This window comes from Arachis hypogaea, chromosome 12 (assembly GCF_003086295.3).
Source record: "Arachis hypogaea cultivar Tifrunner chromosome 12, arahy.Tifrunner.gnm2.J5K5, whole genome shotgun sequence".
Lineage (NCBI taxonomy): Eukaryota > Viridiplantae > Streptophyta > Magnoliopsida > Fabales > Fabaceae > Arachis > Arachis hypogaea.
This window is the reverse complement of record NC_092047.1, coordinates 88,808,892-88,826,162: the sequence shown is the minus strand read 5'-3', so window position 1 is coordinate 88,826,162 and position 17,271 is coordinate 88,808,892. Positions and strand designations below refer to the sequence as shown.

The following is a 17,271-nucleotide window of genomic DNA, read 5'->3' as shown; positions in this document are numbered from 1 at the left end:
TTTTAGCGTAATTGAGTCTAATTTCTATATTTTAAAATGAATTTACTCAAAAAGATTAATATATAAATCACATTATTATTACAAATTACTTTTTTAAACATAACTAATGGTGCTTATTTGAACCATTAAATTTAGCTTCTAATGATATTAAAGTCAACCTATTTTATTATCTTGTGCCTTCAAAGAATTTACACGACTAACATAAATATATAACAATTGAAAAAAAATTATTACAATGGGTATATTCATTTTAACAAATATTCTTCTATCTAATACTATAAAAAAATACATTGGCCACTTTGAATTGCTACGGGTCAACTTCCATCCACATTAGTAGAATGCTTAAATTGAGAATATTCATCAAACAAACAATCAATAAAACACTCATCCGTACTTTCTCATTTTGGGTACATTTATACATAAAAGAAATGATACATAAAGAAAAAGAAGAAGAAGAAAAGAAGAGTTGAAATAGCAAGAGTAATAAAAATTATGATTCTTATAATTTTGTGTGGCCATCTATATATAGTAGACCAGACAACTATGATTATCTAACAAAATTAATTTGTATTTATTGCACTCAACTTGAATAAGTATGAAATTAATTATCTTATTTTAATTTAGTCTTTAATTCACATTATTTGAATTTAGCTTAATATATATTATTTGTTTTGATTTGATTTAATTATTAGTTGAAAATATCTCAGTTGTCTATTTTATTCATAAATTTATTATTTAATGACTAATAAATTAATCAAATTAATTAATTAGTACACACAATAATTTTGGTTTAATAAATTAAAAGAATTAAATTAAAAAATACTAACAGAATATTAAAATAAATGAATTAAGAAATATTACCAAATCAAATTGATATAAATTATAATAAATTATATGATATTTAAATATCTAATCAAATCAATTAGTTGATATAGTTAGTTTATCGTAATAACTTGTATTTAATGAGTTAAAAGAAATAAATCGAAAAACACTCTCAGAAGCATGCCACATCACCTTCACCATTAAGGGCATAAATCCGATTTTTATATAATAGAATATATATATATATATATATATATGTCATGCTAGGTAACCATTGACTTTTTTAACCAAAAATCAGTCACTAGGTCGATCCAGTTGATATAAAAAATCATCTGCAAAAAACTGATAAAAATCGGTCAATTTGACGGTTAACCGTTGAACCGGATGAATCGGTCCAGTTTTTTGAAGGTCCAGTTCACTCCCCCTCCCCTCAAAACGGTGCGTTTTCATTTAATAAAAAAAAAAAGGCAACATTACAATAGAATGTGAACAACAACAACCCCTTTTTTCTCTCACAAACCTAATCAAATCCCCAATTCTAAAACGCTTTTCATCGCCACCGCCTGGAACTCATCGTCTCTGTCTTCGTCGGGTAGAGGGTGGCATCGCCGCCGGGTGTGACAGAGGGTGACGTGCCCTCTTCGCCATCGCAAACGGTTGCTCAGTCTCTACCCGGAACCTCGCCGGGAATCTTTGTTCGGGGCTCGCCGTCGCAAAGTGATCCTCTTCCGAGCTCACTCTGTCACCGCCGTTTTTGCCTCGCCCTGTCTCCGGTAACCCACTGCTTCTTCAGTTTCAAATTCTAAGATTCTGACTTCTGAGTTGAGTTTGTGTACCATTCTGAGTTGGGTTGTTGCTTATATGATTCTGAATTTAGTTTGGATGCTGAGTTTGGATTTTTTTCTTAGTTTTTCTGTTTTTGGATTTCTTGGTTTTTGATGCTAAGTTTTTTATTTTTGGATTCTGGGTTTGTGTTGTTGAATATTTGATTGGAAGGCTTTTGTTGAATACTTGATTGGAAGTATGGTATTGCTTTTGTTGTTTTCTATTACATGAACGCTTGTGTTAGGTTCATCAAGTATGCTATTACTTTTACTGTTTTGTTCCAAGTTGAAGCCATGAAAGCTATGCTGAAGAAGAACAAAATGGACCAAAGAAATGAGAAGAGTTCAAGTTGCATTCCTGCAATCACAAAAGAGATGAATGATCTCACTATTGGAAATTAATTAATTTGTTTTGGTTCAATTCGATTTCAAAATAACTATCAATTTAGAAAAAATTAGTAATTAAAAAATTAATTTATTTTAGACAATTTGTCTATGTACATAGAAGTTTCGATGAACTACTTTGTCAGGTCTTTGAACCCATGCCGCATGAATTCTAGTTTTTAGAAGTTGGTTTGTGGTGCTACTTCTTATTTGCCCTTCTTTCTCTTTGAGACTTGAGAGGGTTATTAGCATTGTTCTGAAAATTGAACCGACGGGCCGGTTCAATCAGGTTAACCAGAAATTGGTCATCTAGTCGGTTCGGTTGAAGTGCAAAACTGCCTGACAAAATAAAAAAACCGGTCGAATCAGCGATTAACCGGTGAACCATTTGAACCGAACGATTTTTTTCCGGTTTACAATTTAAAAAAATAAAAAAATAAAAAAATATATAAGCCCTCCCCCATTTTCTCTCTCTTTCACTCGCGCACAATTCCACGGAACCCAGCCCCCCTCCTCTCTCTCTCTCTCCACTTCACAGAACCCTAGCCCTCTTTTCTTTCTCTCTCCCAGCCAACAGCAGCAGGAGGCCAGGAGCCACCGCCCAGTGCCTAACGCCGTCGTCGCCGACGAACTCGAATCCTCAGCCAGCGTCCAGCCTCGTCGTCGCTGATCCTCTTCTCCTGGATCCCATCTCCTCGCGTCGCTAGGTCTCATCGCCGAACGGGTGGAGGGTGCTGTCGCTGCCGGGTGGAACTGACCATGGTGGCATCAAGAATCATCGGCTGTGGAAGGTGAAGGTATACTCGTCGCCTGTCATCGTTTCTCTTCCCCTCGCCGTCGTCTCTCTCGCCGTCGTCTCTGTGTCGCCGTCGAGCCCTCTCTCTGTGTCGCGTTGAGCTCTTGATCTCTCTGTGTCGCGTTGAGCCCTCTCTCCTCGATCCCTCCGGTAAATAATGCTGCTTGAATTATTTTCACTTGTTTTTGTACTTTTGTTAATAATGCTGACTGAGTTGCTGGTGGTTTTACTATTTTAGTGATCTTTGATTTGCTGAGTTAATATTATTGAATTACTGATTTTGATCATTTTTTATTATCCTAAGTTGTTGAGTTGTTGATTTTTTGAAATGATGTTGCTATCTGGAATAATACTGTTGCTTGTTGCTGGTTTTCTGCTTTTCTGATTTGGGTATGGCTGATGTTGTAAGTGAGTGGCAAGTTCATGCGGAGGTTCAGGTTCCCTGAGAATGCCAAGATGGATCAGGTGAAGACATCCATGGAGAATGGTGTTCTTACTGTCACTGTTGCCGAGGCAGAAGTTAAGAAACCTGATGTTAAGTCCATTCAAATCATTGGTTAAACAATATAATTTTCCCTTCTGGTTTTCAAGCCTGTGTTTGCGTTTTGTTGTGAATTGTGATTGCCTAATATCTATGATGTTCATATCCTAGAAATAGAATTATAAATCATGTAGTAGTGGTAAGTAAGAAAGCAAGATTATTATGACATGAGATGTCATCAAGTATGTAGTGCACGAATGGAACCTTTTCTGTGGCTGTGCTTTGAAAATCCTGTCTATGAAGAAAATCTTGAAACTAACAATGATGATTATGATTTTTGATGATTAGAGTTTTGTTTAGTTTAAAAAGGTGAAATTTTAAATTTTATTAGGTTAGAAATTATTGAATTTAGATATTTGAAATTATATATTTAATTTTTAATAATTTTGTTTAAAATTTATTTAAACCAGTTGAATTCCGGTTGAACCTCGGTCGAACCATTAAACTAGTGAACCAGTTATCTTATCGGTTCATTGACCGGTCCGGTTTTCGCAACCTTGGTTATTAGTTTAAAAATTAAATTTGTATATTTGAAATTATATATTAAATTTTTAATAATCTAATTATATATTTAATTAAACCGGCTCAACCACGGTTCGACTCTGGTTGAACCATTGAACCAGTAGCTTGACCGGTTCAATGACCGGTTCGGTTCTCGCAACCTTGGTTTTAATCGTTCCTATTGGTCTTGTGTTGTGCTGTGTTTTAGTTGTTCTTGTTATTGTGATTTTGAGATTTTCAGCTCATCTTCATGCCCGTGTTCTTGTTTTATTATAATTTGTTATAAGTTGTTAATTGTTTCTGACTTATAATTGTTCTTATCCTTGTTCAATTCATGACTCCCTTATATATTTTGATTGATATTTTTAGGGATAATACTCATTTTGGTCCCTCAATTTGCATGCGAGTTTTAATTTAGTCCTAAAGTTTCAATCGCCTATATTTAGTTTGTAAACTATGCGAATGTGACTCATGTTAGTCCGTGGGATAATTTCCGACTTACAAACGTAACAAAACACTAACTTGGATAGCCGGATGCTACGTTAACGACATCATTTTTGTTTTGGCTCTCAAATAGTCCAAAAAATATCGTAAGTGGTATTTATTGAAACTTTTCCTCCCAAAACAAGTAATACGACGTCGTTTTACAAGTTCTAGCATGGTATTTGGTTGTCCATGTCAGTATTTCATTAACATTTTTGTGTCGGAAATTATCCACGGACTAATGTGAGACACGTTTGTAAAGTTTATGGACTAAAGAGAGGCAATTGAAATTTTATGGACTAAATTGAGGTTTGCGTGCAAGTTTAGGGATCAAACTGAGTATTAATTCATATTTTTATATATTTTTTAGTTATAAATGATAGTATCAATTAAAGAAGCACTCATTATAATTTTGTTATTTGATTTGTGAGTTTATATTTGGATAAATTGATAATATTTTGGTTGATTTAGTATTTTTAATTTGAATGATATTTTAAGATGTATATTAAATTATAATTATATTTTATTGTGTTTATTTATATATTTTATTATAAAATAGTTATTTCGATTGAATTACGGTTAAATCAATTAAATTAATGAATCAATAACTAAAGTGGTTTGATGACGGTTTGGTTTTTTGAACCATGATTATTATTATTATTATTCTCAAACCAGATTCCTAATTCAAAATATAAAGAAGTTACTCAATTTTGAAATAGAATGAGAGAAAAATAAACATCAACCCTAATTGGAGAAACATTCTGCCTGTTTATTCCCTTTTGTATCCAGGTCGGGTTTCATCTTCGAAGCTTTGCTAGGGTTTGCTGATTCAAATCATCCATCTATCATCTTCCCTTTGTTTCTGCCCTTATTAGCAGACGCTGTTGGAATTATTGCATCCATGTCTAACATCAGCAACAATGTAATTCTAACAATGTTTTTATCAGAACTTTATCCCCTTCGAATATCGCCATCTTTTTACTTTCAAAACCAACATCAAGTGTTGAATTTTGTGTTGGATCAGGTGGCTGGGGTTGACAACACCTTCAGAAGAAAATTTGATCGAGAAGAGTATTTGGAACGAGCTCAGGAGCGTGAGAGGCAGGTAATTTCTTTTTACTTAAACGCTAGTGTTCTATTTCCGAATTTCCAATCATTTCTGGCTTGTTTTTAATAATTTATGATATTGTGTTGTATTTTATGTCAAATTTGAATAGGAGGAGGAGGGTCGATCTAAATCTAAAGGTGTGCCACTTTCTTCATATTCCTCTATTTGCATTAGCTTCAAAATATTTTCAATGTTCTTGGGTTAATTATTTTGTTAAGTTGGAGAAATTTTCAAGTGATATTATATCAAGTCAACATCACCTTTGTCATATTGATGCAGCTAAAGGTCCTCCAGTGCAGAGGAAACCCCTAAAACATAGAGATTATGAAGTGGACCTTGAGTCCCGCCTAGGCAAGACTCAAGTAAGCAACTATGGACACCCATGTGATTGTTCTAGCATTTCTGAACTACTATACTTTTATATGCATCTATCTAACGTCTAAACTTTATTGATAAAATGCAATGTTGCAGGTTGTTACGCCGGTTGCACCACTGAGTCAGCAGGTATACTTTTACCATGCTATAAATATTAGGAAAACTCTCAGCTTTGTTTCAATATTTGCTATGGGCGATCTTGTGCTTTGTATGGTATGTAACTCATTTTGATATGATGACTTTCTTATCAGGCTGGATATTACTGCTCTGTTTGTGAGTGTGTGGTAAAGGACTCAGCGAACTACTTGGATCATATTAATGGAAAGAAACGTACGTGGCCATTTATATATGATTCCTTCCATTAGTTGATGCAGTTTTCAGTTAGCCTTCGCTTTGCTCATTTTATAACTATGTTTGTCTCTTAGATCAAAGAGCTTTGGGCATGTCTATGCGAGTTGAACGAGCCTCTCTCCAACAGGTCCCCTCTCAAGATAGACAATCTTTTCTGTCTGTCATTTGGTTAGAGTACATATTTTAGTATCTTTGGGAGCAGTAGTAAATTTTTTGGTGGGAAACAGGTTCAGGAACGATTTGAGGTTCTTAAGAAACGTAAAGATCTTGGCACATTCACCGAGCAAGGTAATGCATTGGATTTTACCGCATTAATCAGAATCATTCAAATTCAAAGTCAAATCTATCTATTATTCTTATTGTCTTTATCTTTGCCTGGAACTATAGACCTGTAACTTATCTTCCATGTATGATGGTCATTGACTCATTTCTTTAACATTGCCTTTGAACTGTACCTTTTGTAGATCTTGACGAAAGGGTTCTAAAACAGCAGCAAGAAGAGGAAGAAAGAAAACGATTACGTCGTGAAAAGAAGAAGGAAAAGGTCAGGAGTATGTAGTTGCTTATTTTGTATCATTGTTCCCCCTCTGTTCTCTTAATGTTCTTTTATTTTGATCGGTAATAATGGTAAACATCTTTTTAGGAGTAAAAAAAAAAGTTTTCATTCAACAAGTTAGTAATCAGGTAGTGTTTTATTTTGAATCCAGAAAGAGAAGGCAATGGAAGAACCGGAAATTGATCCTGATGTTGCGGCCATGATGGGGTTTGGTGGTTTCCGGTCATCAAAGAAATGATGCCATTCTACATGCAGGATGGACTTTCTGCAATTTTGAGCAGCTTTTCTGCAATGATAAGCTGAATCTACCAGCCTGATTCCTGGTGGTTTAAAGGTCAATCTATGGTGAAAGGAAATATTAGCGGGTTCAAAAATTGGAAGTTTGGGAGCTCGTAATTTTTTTTCTTTGGTTCTTGTATATTTCTTATGAGAACTATGTTATGTAATGTTATGTAAGCTCTACACAAGTGTGTGCTTTGACAACTACCATTAGCTCAAGTCACGATCAACGTTCGCAAATTATGCAGTAGACATTTTTGCCATTGTTACATTAGTTTGGGGGATAACAGTCAATTTAAGTACCACATTTGAGTTAAGACTCAATTTTCCCATTAAAGTTCACCTTGCCTTGAAATTGAATCTCCAAATTTCCAACTAGTATAGGATCTCCAAATATTCAATCTAACTCGTATTAACATCTCCAACGTCTGGTGTGATTTCTGTTAATGGTGTGTTAGGTTGGCACATTAACTTGCCATGGTGTGATTATATTTAATGATAAAAAACTCTTACCTTTTTTAATTTTATTTGTAAAAGATCTCATCAAAATTCTCTCTTTAAAAATGTGAGATATTATATATGTCATGTTTTTAAACCTTTGGTATTTAGATTCAAATGAAGCCTTCATTCCGTAGTTTTTCAATCTTGTTTCATTGATGAAAAAAATTGTTTCAGCTATCGATCAATTACCCATATAAAATTTTTAATCAATCGCTAATATAAAAACTTGAAGAAATTTGATAATTAAATTGTATTTCATATATAATATAATAAAACTATATTCATACTTATAATTAAATATTCGATAACTACTAAAGTAATATTCCAAAAATTATATCATTGACAAAAATAACTTTAAAAAAAGAAACAACAAATAAGTATAAGCCGTATTGAAATCGGACAAAAATGAACGAAAAATGCTAAGCCGACCAAGATCTTTGTTGAGATGACATACTCTGATAATCCGGTTCCGGCTTGTAATGAAAGTCCCCGAATCAATTCAATATGAACCGTAATTTCCCAGTTGTATACCCCATGTCAAATCAAATACAAAAAGAACAAATTATGAATTCATAAGGCCACCTTAGGCATTGGCTCAATCAAAGTATATATTCAGAATCACAATCACTTCACAACATTGCCATGCTGGTAAACCAGGAATAATTGATCCCTCTGTAATTATTAATTAACATCCTTATATTCTGTGACTGTTTCCAAGGATACTTCTAGTCCCAATCCAAACCTTCAGGGAAGGGCAGATCAGAGAAATTTATAGTTGGCATTGACTTCCAGTGGAAGTTGGGTTCCCATTCTGCTTCTTTGAGGATTTTCAAGATCTCTTTTGCAACTATCTTGCTTCCCTCAGCTGTAAGATGAATCCCATCGCTGTCCAATAACCAAACAAGCTAATCAAATGAAGGAAATTTAGAAACTATGAGAGCTTGCTTACATGAAGCAAACGTCTCGCCAACTGAATTCATGGAACACACTACGTTCTGGTATGGAAAGTGGTAGGTGCTACGTCATGTAAAAATATTTAATATGGAAATTATTCTTAGGCGTTTTGGTAGGCACATTAATTATAAATTGATCCTTGTGAATTCGTATGCGATACGTCTGGTAAATTCATGTAACTATGCGCGTATGTAATATAAGAGTCGGATAGTAATTCACCTGTTTCCCAGAAGTTGTGGCTCATTGACAGGAGGAGAACCAAGAAATATGATGCGCGTTTTCTTTGAAAGGCTCTGGAAATCATTGACAGTCATCTCAAACTTTGCATCCAGTGATTATAAAAAGGAACTACTCAGACACATACGTTTAAAATATTTTTTAATAATTAAAATTTAATACATATAATTAATTAAAATCGTATTATTTTTGTTAAAATTAGATTAAATAAATTAATTTTGGCCAAAAAATCAATAAATCAAATATTGAATCGATCTAAATTAATATTTTTTTTATAAAAAATAACTACAGTAATCTTATTATAAAAAATAATTAAAATATTTTTATTATATATATATATATATATATATTTTTTTTTTTTATTTTTTATTTTGAGAACCTTAACTTCTAACCCTTTGACAGCACAGAGAGAAGAAAAGGATTAAGATTTAGGTTTCTCAAAATAATAATAATAATAATAATAATAATAATAATAATAATGATAATAGTATTTTAGTTATTTTTTATAAAAAATATTAATTTAGACCAATATAAAAGATAATTTACTGTTTTTTGGCTAAATTAATATGTCTGATATAATTTTGATTATAATAATACGATTTAATAATTATATATATTAAATTTTAATTACTAAAAAATATTTTTAAAAAATGACGTTTTAATTTATCTGAATGGTTCCTTCATATAAACCAAAAAAGAAAATGCTGCTATGCTGTGAAACTTTTGTTTACCTTTAGATGGATAGCAATTTTGGTCATATTTTGAATGTATTCTTGGAGGCCACTTGGATGCGCAAGTACCGAATCATTGCCGCCCAAGTACACAATTACCAATGATGGTTGCTCATTGGCATCCTGCATAAAAAAAGATATCATAATAAAAGGGTGATTAGAAATAATAACTTGAATAAAAATTGCAACACATTTGAAAGATACTGTAAAAATGAAGCTCTATTTTTCAGAAACTAACGTATTTAAGAATTAAGAAGATCGATAATCATTACTCTTTTAGTATATCTCAATCAAAATATGAGCAGCAAAAAGCGCAAGGCTCTTGAAGCTAATAAATATGTGGCACTAGCTTATAGTCAATTTGATGATACCTGGGAAAAATTTGTTCGAGAACTTGGAGAGTCAAAATTATATCTGCCTATATTAATCCATCAAAATACAGTATTACTCCAGTCCCATAAAGCCACATATAAAGCAATTTAAGATTAATTTCCATTATTATGCTGATATTTTAAATAGAGGTATTAAGAAACAACATCTTTAGTTAAAGGAATAGAAAGTTGATTCAAATGACATTGTTAATTATGTATTATGTTAAGCCTAAGAAGAGGCCACTTAGATAAAAGATGGATATTTTCCATAATGAGGCATGGATACTTCTAAATGACTGGTATACTCATACGGTCATACCGGACAGGTACTTGTGAGTTGTGAGTGTTTCTTAATCAAATATTATAATGAAAACAATTATATCAATAACGCAGCTATAGTAAAATATCAAACTTTTATAGTTAAATTATTCAATCTACTTTTTAAGTTATAAATGAAACAAATTGGTATAATACTTTGAAGGTTAGATAATAATATTGTTTTTATTATACAACTAAATCTCTTTGTTATTTTCACCAATCACCATGGTCTCCTAACGACAGAATTTTACGTGACACGTTAGATATACCGACGTGTCACTCAATTAAATTGGAACAAATAATTCTCTCACTAAAATTTTTAATTGAGACAAATAATTTCTTCACCAAAATTTTTAATTAGAATAAATAGTCCCTCAAAAGAAAACATCATTTCTTTTTCTTCCTATCCTTCCTATTCCTCTTTTTCTTCCTTTGTGAATGAAATTATTTGCTAAATGACTAATGTTCTATCCTATTCTTCATAACATACCATGGGATAAGAATCACTTTAAGATCATTTTCCGTTTTAGTTTTAACCCTATTGGTTTTAGGTCTGGACATCCTAGTGTATATGAGCTACATATTTTGTTCAACAACAATTGAGTTGTTTGAATAAAGCCTGAAAAATAAAAAAGGCCCACGTATTATATTATCCATTCTCTCTACCTCTCTCGTTTTCTCATTTGTTTCATTTTTTTTTGGTGACTTCTCATTTGTTTCATTTAATTAAATTAAGAGTCCTGCGGTCATCCCAAAAAAAAAAAAAAAAAAAAAATTCAGAGTCCTGTCCTTCCTACGTACATCTAGGGATGGCAAGTGGGGAAGTCGCCCCACCCCGCCTAATGAGACGGTTTCAGAATCCCAACCTGTTTTGTCTAATGGCGGATTAAGCCCGCCAAATATTCTTTTTTTTTTTTTTATTTTTAACTATTAAATAATATATATAAAGATATAAAAAAATCTCTTTTGTTTTTTACTTTTAACTATTATAATTTCTAAAGTATAAATGAATTATAATTTTTATATTCACAAACATTAAAATCTTTGTAATTATAAATATATTATAAACATAATTATAAACCAAGTTTTCATCCAAAACATAATTATAAATATTGTTCCCAAAGCAAAATAAACATAATCCAAAACATAATTAACAATATTGTCTCTAAAATAAAATAAACATAATCTAAAACACTCAATTTTCATCTTCATTCTCTTGTAAGTTGGGTTGGGGAAAGTTGGATTTTGGTAAAAAAATTGTAAAAATATCCCTTGGCAAAAAAATACTAAGCCCGGCAGACCGCCAAAGCCTGCCAAAATCCGCGGTCTAAGCAGTGCAGGTTAAGCGGGCTTTTGCTATTTGGTGGTCCCAAATTTCCAGTCCGGCCCGCCTTTTTTGGCGGTTACGCGGCCCAGCCCGGCGGGTTTAGGCCCGTTTGCCACCCCTACGTACATCGTATTAAACGTGGTTAAAGACTGCTTGCTGGAGTGTTGGAGTTCGAATTCCGCCTTGTGTATGCAGCAACTCATTAGCCAACGACAGAATCTTAAATGGAGTTTAGATCCGTGACGAATTAGCTTTTAACCTGTCGGATTGAAAAATACGGCGACAAACCAAAAAAAAAAAAAAAAGAAAAAAACTGCTTGCTGGCAAACAAGTTTCATGGAATTAGATTCTTAATAGAAATTATCTTTGAGTTTTATTTTTATTCTTATTTATTTATTTTAAAAGGATAAAGTATATTTTTTGTGATTTATATTTTTTTTAAATATTTTTAATATTTAATTTTATTTAATTTTGTTTCTAATATTTTTGATTTATTTAATTTTATTTTTAATAACTTTTATTTATTTCAAAATTATTCGTAAACTTTTTTAATTTTGTCTTCAATATTCTAAATAGAATTAATATTAAAGAATATTTTTAATACAAACTGAAAATATTAAAGATATAATTAAATATGAGTAAATATTAAAAATATTTTTTTTAAAAAATTATAAATATTAAAAATAAATTAAAAAATACACTTTATCCATGTTGAAATAACTCTTAGAAAGACGATGAGAACTGAGTGCAGGATAAACACAAATTAAAATAATAGCTTAAATTATTACCCGTTATTTGTCAAGAAAGAATCTCAATACATGTAACCTTCACAGATATTTATAGAAAAGATATTAACGACAAAGTCAATGTTTTACTTTAATTATTCAATTAAACAAAGTTACCGTAAATACTTGCCAAAATTTTGATATGATTCAACAAGTTTCAAGCGCTGCCTTCAGGCAAAGAAGCCTAATTTTGGTATAAATATTAAATAGTTATGTTACGAGTTTTGACCATCAAGAACATACGGAAGCTATAATTAGCCTACTACTCATTTTATTGTTTTACTTGTGTATTTTTTCTCCTATTACCTTTAATTATTTATTATTGCAGAACTTAAAATTATTGTAAGCTTTTTTACTCTTTTTATTCATTTTTTAAATTTCAGACCTTTTAATAGGTTTAAATCAATCAAACTTAATAAAAAGCCAAATTTACTAATAAAAAAATTATAATAAACTGCAAGTTAGATCAGACTGAAACAAATGTAAAATTAAAGTTCGAACATATTAAAAATAAAGGAGTCAATGTGATAAAAATGTCTAAAACATCTTTTTTTAAATATGTTTTTAATAATTAAAATTTAACACATATAATTGATTAAATCGTATTAATTTTGTTAAAATTAGGCTAGACAATTTAATTTAACCGAAAAATAGTAAATTAAATTTTGAATCGATCTAAATTAATATTATTTTTTATAAAAAATGACTACAATATCCCCATTATAGAAAATGACTAAAATTCTCTTATTATATATATTAGAATCCTAAATTTTAACTATTTTCTTCTTTGTCGTCGTAGAGTTAGGATTTAGAGTTTTCAATATATATATATATATATAATAGAGGTATTATAATTATTTTTTATAATAGAAATATTATAGTCATTTTTTATAAAAAATATTAATTTATATCTTTTCAAAATTTAATTTATTGATTTTTTAGCTAAACTAATTTATCTGATCTAATTTTAATAAAAATAACATAATTTAATTAATTATATGTATTAAATTTTAATTTTAAAAAAATATCTTAAAAAAATATTTTTTACATCTTTATCTAAATGACTCCCTAAAAATAAAGTTTGATGGGAACTGCCTGTTTTTACTTACTAACTAGAATTGAGACATGCTTCAATTGATAAACATTTTTTATTATTGTTAGGATTTGGTTGAATTAGTTCCACATTGCTCAGGATAGCAAATGGAGTGGGTGGCCTAGGCTATAAATATGAGGCTAAGTTCTCCATTTGTTTTTGCACCAGTCAGAAACACTTTAAGCTTGTATCTAATTTTTCTTTTCCTCTGTACTTTTTATTAGAGAGTGTTGTGAGGTGTAGTTAGATATTTGCTTTGAGAGAGTGTGGGTGTACTGGGGTGTCGGTGAGAGAAAGAAGTCTATGTGTTGTAACAATTTTCACATAGTGATATTCTCTGGTTGTCATTTGACAACGGCCGTGGTTTTTTTTCCGGTAATTGGAGTTTCCACGTTAAATTCTTGTGTTGTGATTGTGTCTATTTTATTTCTCTGTCAAAGGTGTTTTCTCAAGGGGGAATGGTGTATTATTCCCAACAAGTGGTATTAGAGCTTCGGTTCGGTGGGATTTATTCTTAGTATGCTCTGTGGTTGCAGTCTAGTCTGACCTTCCACATCAGAAAAGAATTTTGTCCTGTGGCTTGAGGTTGATCTTTGGTTGCTGTTGTTGTTGCTGGAAGGCAGTGTGACACTGTGAGAGTGCAGTTTGGAAAGGTTCTGGCTAAGGAAAGACCTGGTATTTAAGTGTGTCCATTGTGACCCACCTCTCTTTCCTGGGGACCCTTCCTAGTGCACGGTCTACAGTTGAGTTATACTATTCCAGTATACGGTTGCAACAATGTCAGGATATTCAAGTGCTGTGAAGCTTGAAATAGAGAAATTTGATAGAAGAATCAATTTTGGCTTGTGACAAATACAAGTCAAGGATGTGTTGATACAATCAGGTTTGCACAAGGCGTTGAAGGAGAAGATCTCTGGTTGCTCTCTCTATGAGAGAAGATGATGTTCTCTAGAAGACAAGAAGTATCCTCATGGTATTACCGCACTGCCATGGATAAGGATAAGTTGTGGCAATCGGGTCCACAATTGCACATGGGCATTGGTTGGCATTGAGATGCAAGGTGTGTAGCGGAGTTAAGTCGATGGCTGAAGAACTTCCAGGAAAAGCCAATTTGGAAGTTGCACCATGAATTTTCAGCAAGGTTTCGATCTGTACCAAGGTGAAATGCTTGGAGTGGTCTAATTCCAAGTGAGTATACTTTCATGGTGGAGTATGATAGTTCTCTGAACTATGATTGTCGGTATAGACAATGGCAGCAAAGAATTGTTGGTGTTGACAATGGAAGCTGAAGATGTGTGACTATTTCAATCAAGGTGGAGATTGTTAGAATTTGCTGGAATTAGTCCCACATTGCTCAGGATAGCAAATGGAGTGGGTGGCCTAGGCTATAAATATGAGGCTAAGTTCTCCATTTGTTTTTGCACCAGTTAGAAACACTTTAAGCTTGTATCTGATTTTTCTTTTCCTCTGTACTCTTTATTAGAGAGTGTTGTGAGGTGTAGTTAGATATTTGCTTTGAGAGAGTGTGGGTGTATTGGGGTGCCGGTGAGAGAAAGAAGTCTATGTGTTGTAACAATTTTCACATAGCGATATTCTCTGGTTGTCATTTGACAACGGCCGTGGTTTTTTCTCCGGTAATTGGAGTTTCCACGTTAAATTCTTGTGTTGTGATTGTGTCTATTTTATTTCTCTGTCAAAGGTGTTTTCTCAAGGGAGAATGGTGTCTTATTCCCAACAATTATAAACTCCAGCTAACTAGGAGTTTTCAATTTTCATAAAATAATCCAGTCAACAATTGGCATTTTCATTTTTTTTTTGTTGCCTTTTTCCAAAGGGACACCTTTATAGAGAGGATTTGTATAATTTTCCATAATTTAGAATATTGGACTAGTAAAATCTTGGTGGTTCTGTATAGGCAAAGAACGCCATCATGGATACTGGAACTTGACACCTAAATGTATAACATCTTCTAATGCCTTGAAAGTTCAATAATAAATAAAATTTGAAGTTGAAATATTCAAACATTTATTCTTTTCAAGTCAATTTTATCCAAGTTGAAAACTTATGAAATAAAATCATTTTCAACCATCAACCATTCAGAGATAACTTACATATGCAAGCTAGTTCTTATGACTATGATTATTCAATTAGATATTTCCCAGTCTTGAAAACGATTTCTAATTATAAGATTCAACTTGTGATAGCACTATTCTTCAAAACGAAAAAATTTCACTGTCTAGTATTTAGTAGTCAATGGCATGATTAAGAAGCTAGGCAAGGCATGCAAACATACATATCAAGGATGAATATATGTTTCTTAGAAACTGAGCCACTAAGTCAATAATAAAATTTACTACGTGAAGGGAACAAAATTCTATCTGATTTGAGAAAATATTTTGTTTTTATTTCTATTGTTTTCTATTTATAGATTTGGTGGGAAAAAATAGAATAGTAAAAATAATAAAATAAATAGTTTTTTTTTTGCATTTTTTTATAAAAGTCTAAAATAAAAAGCCAAAATACAAACCACATACCAGGCGGCGACAAACACACAATAAATTTTGATACTTTCTAGAAATAATTGAATTTAATTCAATATTAAAAAACTAGTTCATTGAGATAGGAATGGTCAAGCACGACATATAAAAACTATTTAATAGATTTTATCTCAAATGAAGGTGGAATTTTAACAAATACTGTTTCTTCTTACCAAAGTTAGTAATAATAGATAGAAAAAAATATACATAAAAAAACAACTAATTAATAATCAGTATAAATTGTGAAAAGAAAGAAAAGAAAAAAAATTCAATTATGAATAATTTAGAACAAAAAAAGGGGCGATGTATGTGAAAAAAAAAATAATAAGAAGGAAAAGAAAAGCAGCAAAGTATTGATCTAGTGATCAATGGGGCTTTGAGGGAATTGTTAGAGGTAATGATCCATGACTGGAGAAGAGAAGGGGAAGAAAGTTACAGATGAATTGAGAAGATGATAGACCTAGAATATGTAATGTAATGAAATTCAATTAAAGAGGAATTGTATTGATGAGATGAGAAGTATATTGATGAAATGAGAAAATGATGGATTTAAAAAAAGTGATACAGAGAATTTATTCCTATTCGAGTTGGATGCTTATTCCAATTCACACTAGAATTCACTAAATTTTTTATCTGAATTTTCGCACTAAATTTTCTACCTGAATTCCTGTTACATTTTTCTCAATATAAACCCCCTAACTAATTTACTAGGGTATCAAGGTGATGTAATTTTCACGCTCTTCCTCTTATATCAGTTGAAATATAATCTTTCATTCAAGTGGGTTTATTCCTAGTTCTAGGAGCAATAGGTTTAGCTTCAATTGGCCCAATTAATCTCTAAATTCTTTACTGCTGCAGGGCTGTTCTCATTTTCATTTGGGCTTAGAAAGCTATCAACATTCCCACTCTCCACAGGGATCTTGTCCTCAAGGTCAATGTTGGAAAACAACGTGCGAAGAGTAGCTTCGTCTTTCCAAGTTGTCTCCTCTGCAGAAGACCTTCCCAGTCCACAAGAACTTGAGACCGTGGTCCGTCCTGGGTGTTGACAATTCGTCGAGCCAGAATCGCGAGAAGAATAGGTCGCAAAGAGGAAGGCAAGTTGGAGGTCGAAGATGTCACCGTCGTCAATTCGCCATAGTACTCCTTCAACACTGACACATAAAATACGGGTGCAAGGCACATGCATCAGGTAGCTTCAGACAGTAAGCCACTAATCCAATCCTTTGAACTATTTGATATGGACCATAGTATCGTTGGTGGAATTTGTTGAATTTGTCCCTTGTGAGAGAACGCTGTTTATAGGCTCTGATTTTCAACAAAATCCATTATCCCACCTCAAATTGCTTCTCTCTTCTATGTTTAATAGCCTATTTCCGCATATTTTTCTGAGCCAGTTG

At 32.1% G+C, this 17,271-nt stretch overlaps 1 protein-coding gene and 1 long non-coding RNA gene across 7 annotated transcripts; one reads left to right on the top strand and one right to left on the bottom strand.

Moving 5' to 3' along the window:
- The first annotated feature begins 1,284 nt into the window (after positions 1-1,284).
- Positions 1,285-7,375, top strand: LOC112727672 (uncharacterized). 6 transcript variants are annotated; one of them, XM_025777530.3, is made up of 12 exons: positions 1,298-1,595; positions 3,236-3,345; positions 5,141-5,273; positions 5,376-5,456; positions 5,569-5,596; positions 5,739-5,821; positions 5,931-5,963; positions 6,086-6,164; positions 6,260-6,312; positions 6,413-6,473; positions 6,650-6,729; positions 6,893-7,375. In XM_025777530.3, exons 2-12 carry the CDS (start codon positions 3,311-3,313, stop codon positions 6,977-6,979), a joined length of 753 nt encoding a protein of 250 aa, XP_025633315.1. In that variant the 5' UTR covers positions 1,298-1,595; positions 3,236-3,310; the 3' UTR covers positions 6,980-7,375. The 6 variants fall into 6 exon arrangements, with proteins under 6 accessions (XP_025633316.1, XP_025633315.1, XP_025633313.1 ...); XM_025777528.3 differs by having other exon boundaries at positions 3,236-3,360; XM_072209459.1 differs by lacking the exon at positions 1,298-1,595 and adding an exon at positions 2,508-2,976.
- Positions 7,376-7,805: 430 nt separating this feature from the next.
- On the bottom strand, positions 7,806-8,831 carry LOC112729305 (uncharacterized). The gene is made up of 2 exons (XR_011869159.1): positions 8,695-8,831; positions 7,806-8,406 (listed from the first exon to the last, which is right to left on the bottom strand). It is a non-coding gene; the product is annotated as an uncharacterized lncRNA (long non-coding RNA).
- Positions 8,832-17,271: the final 8,440 nt, after the last annotated feature.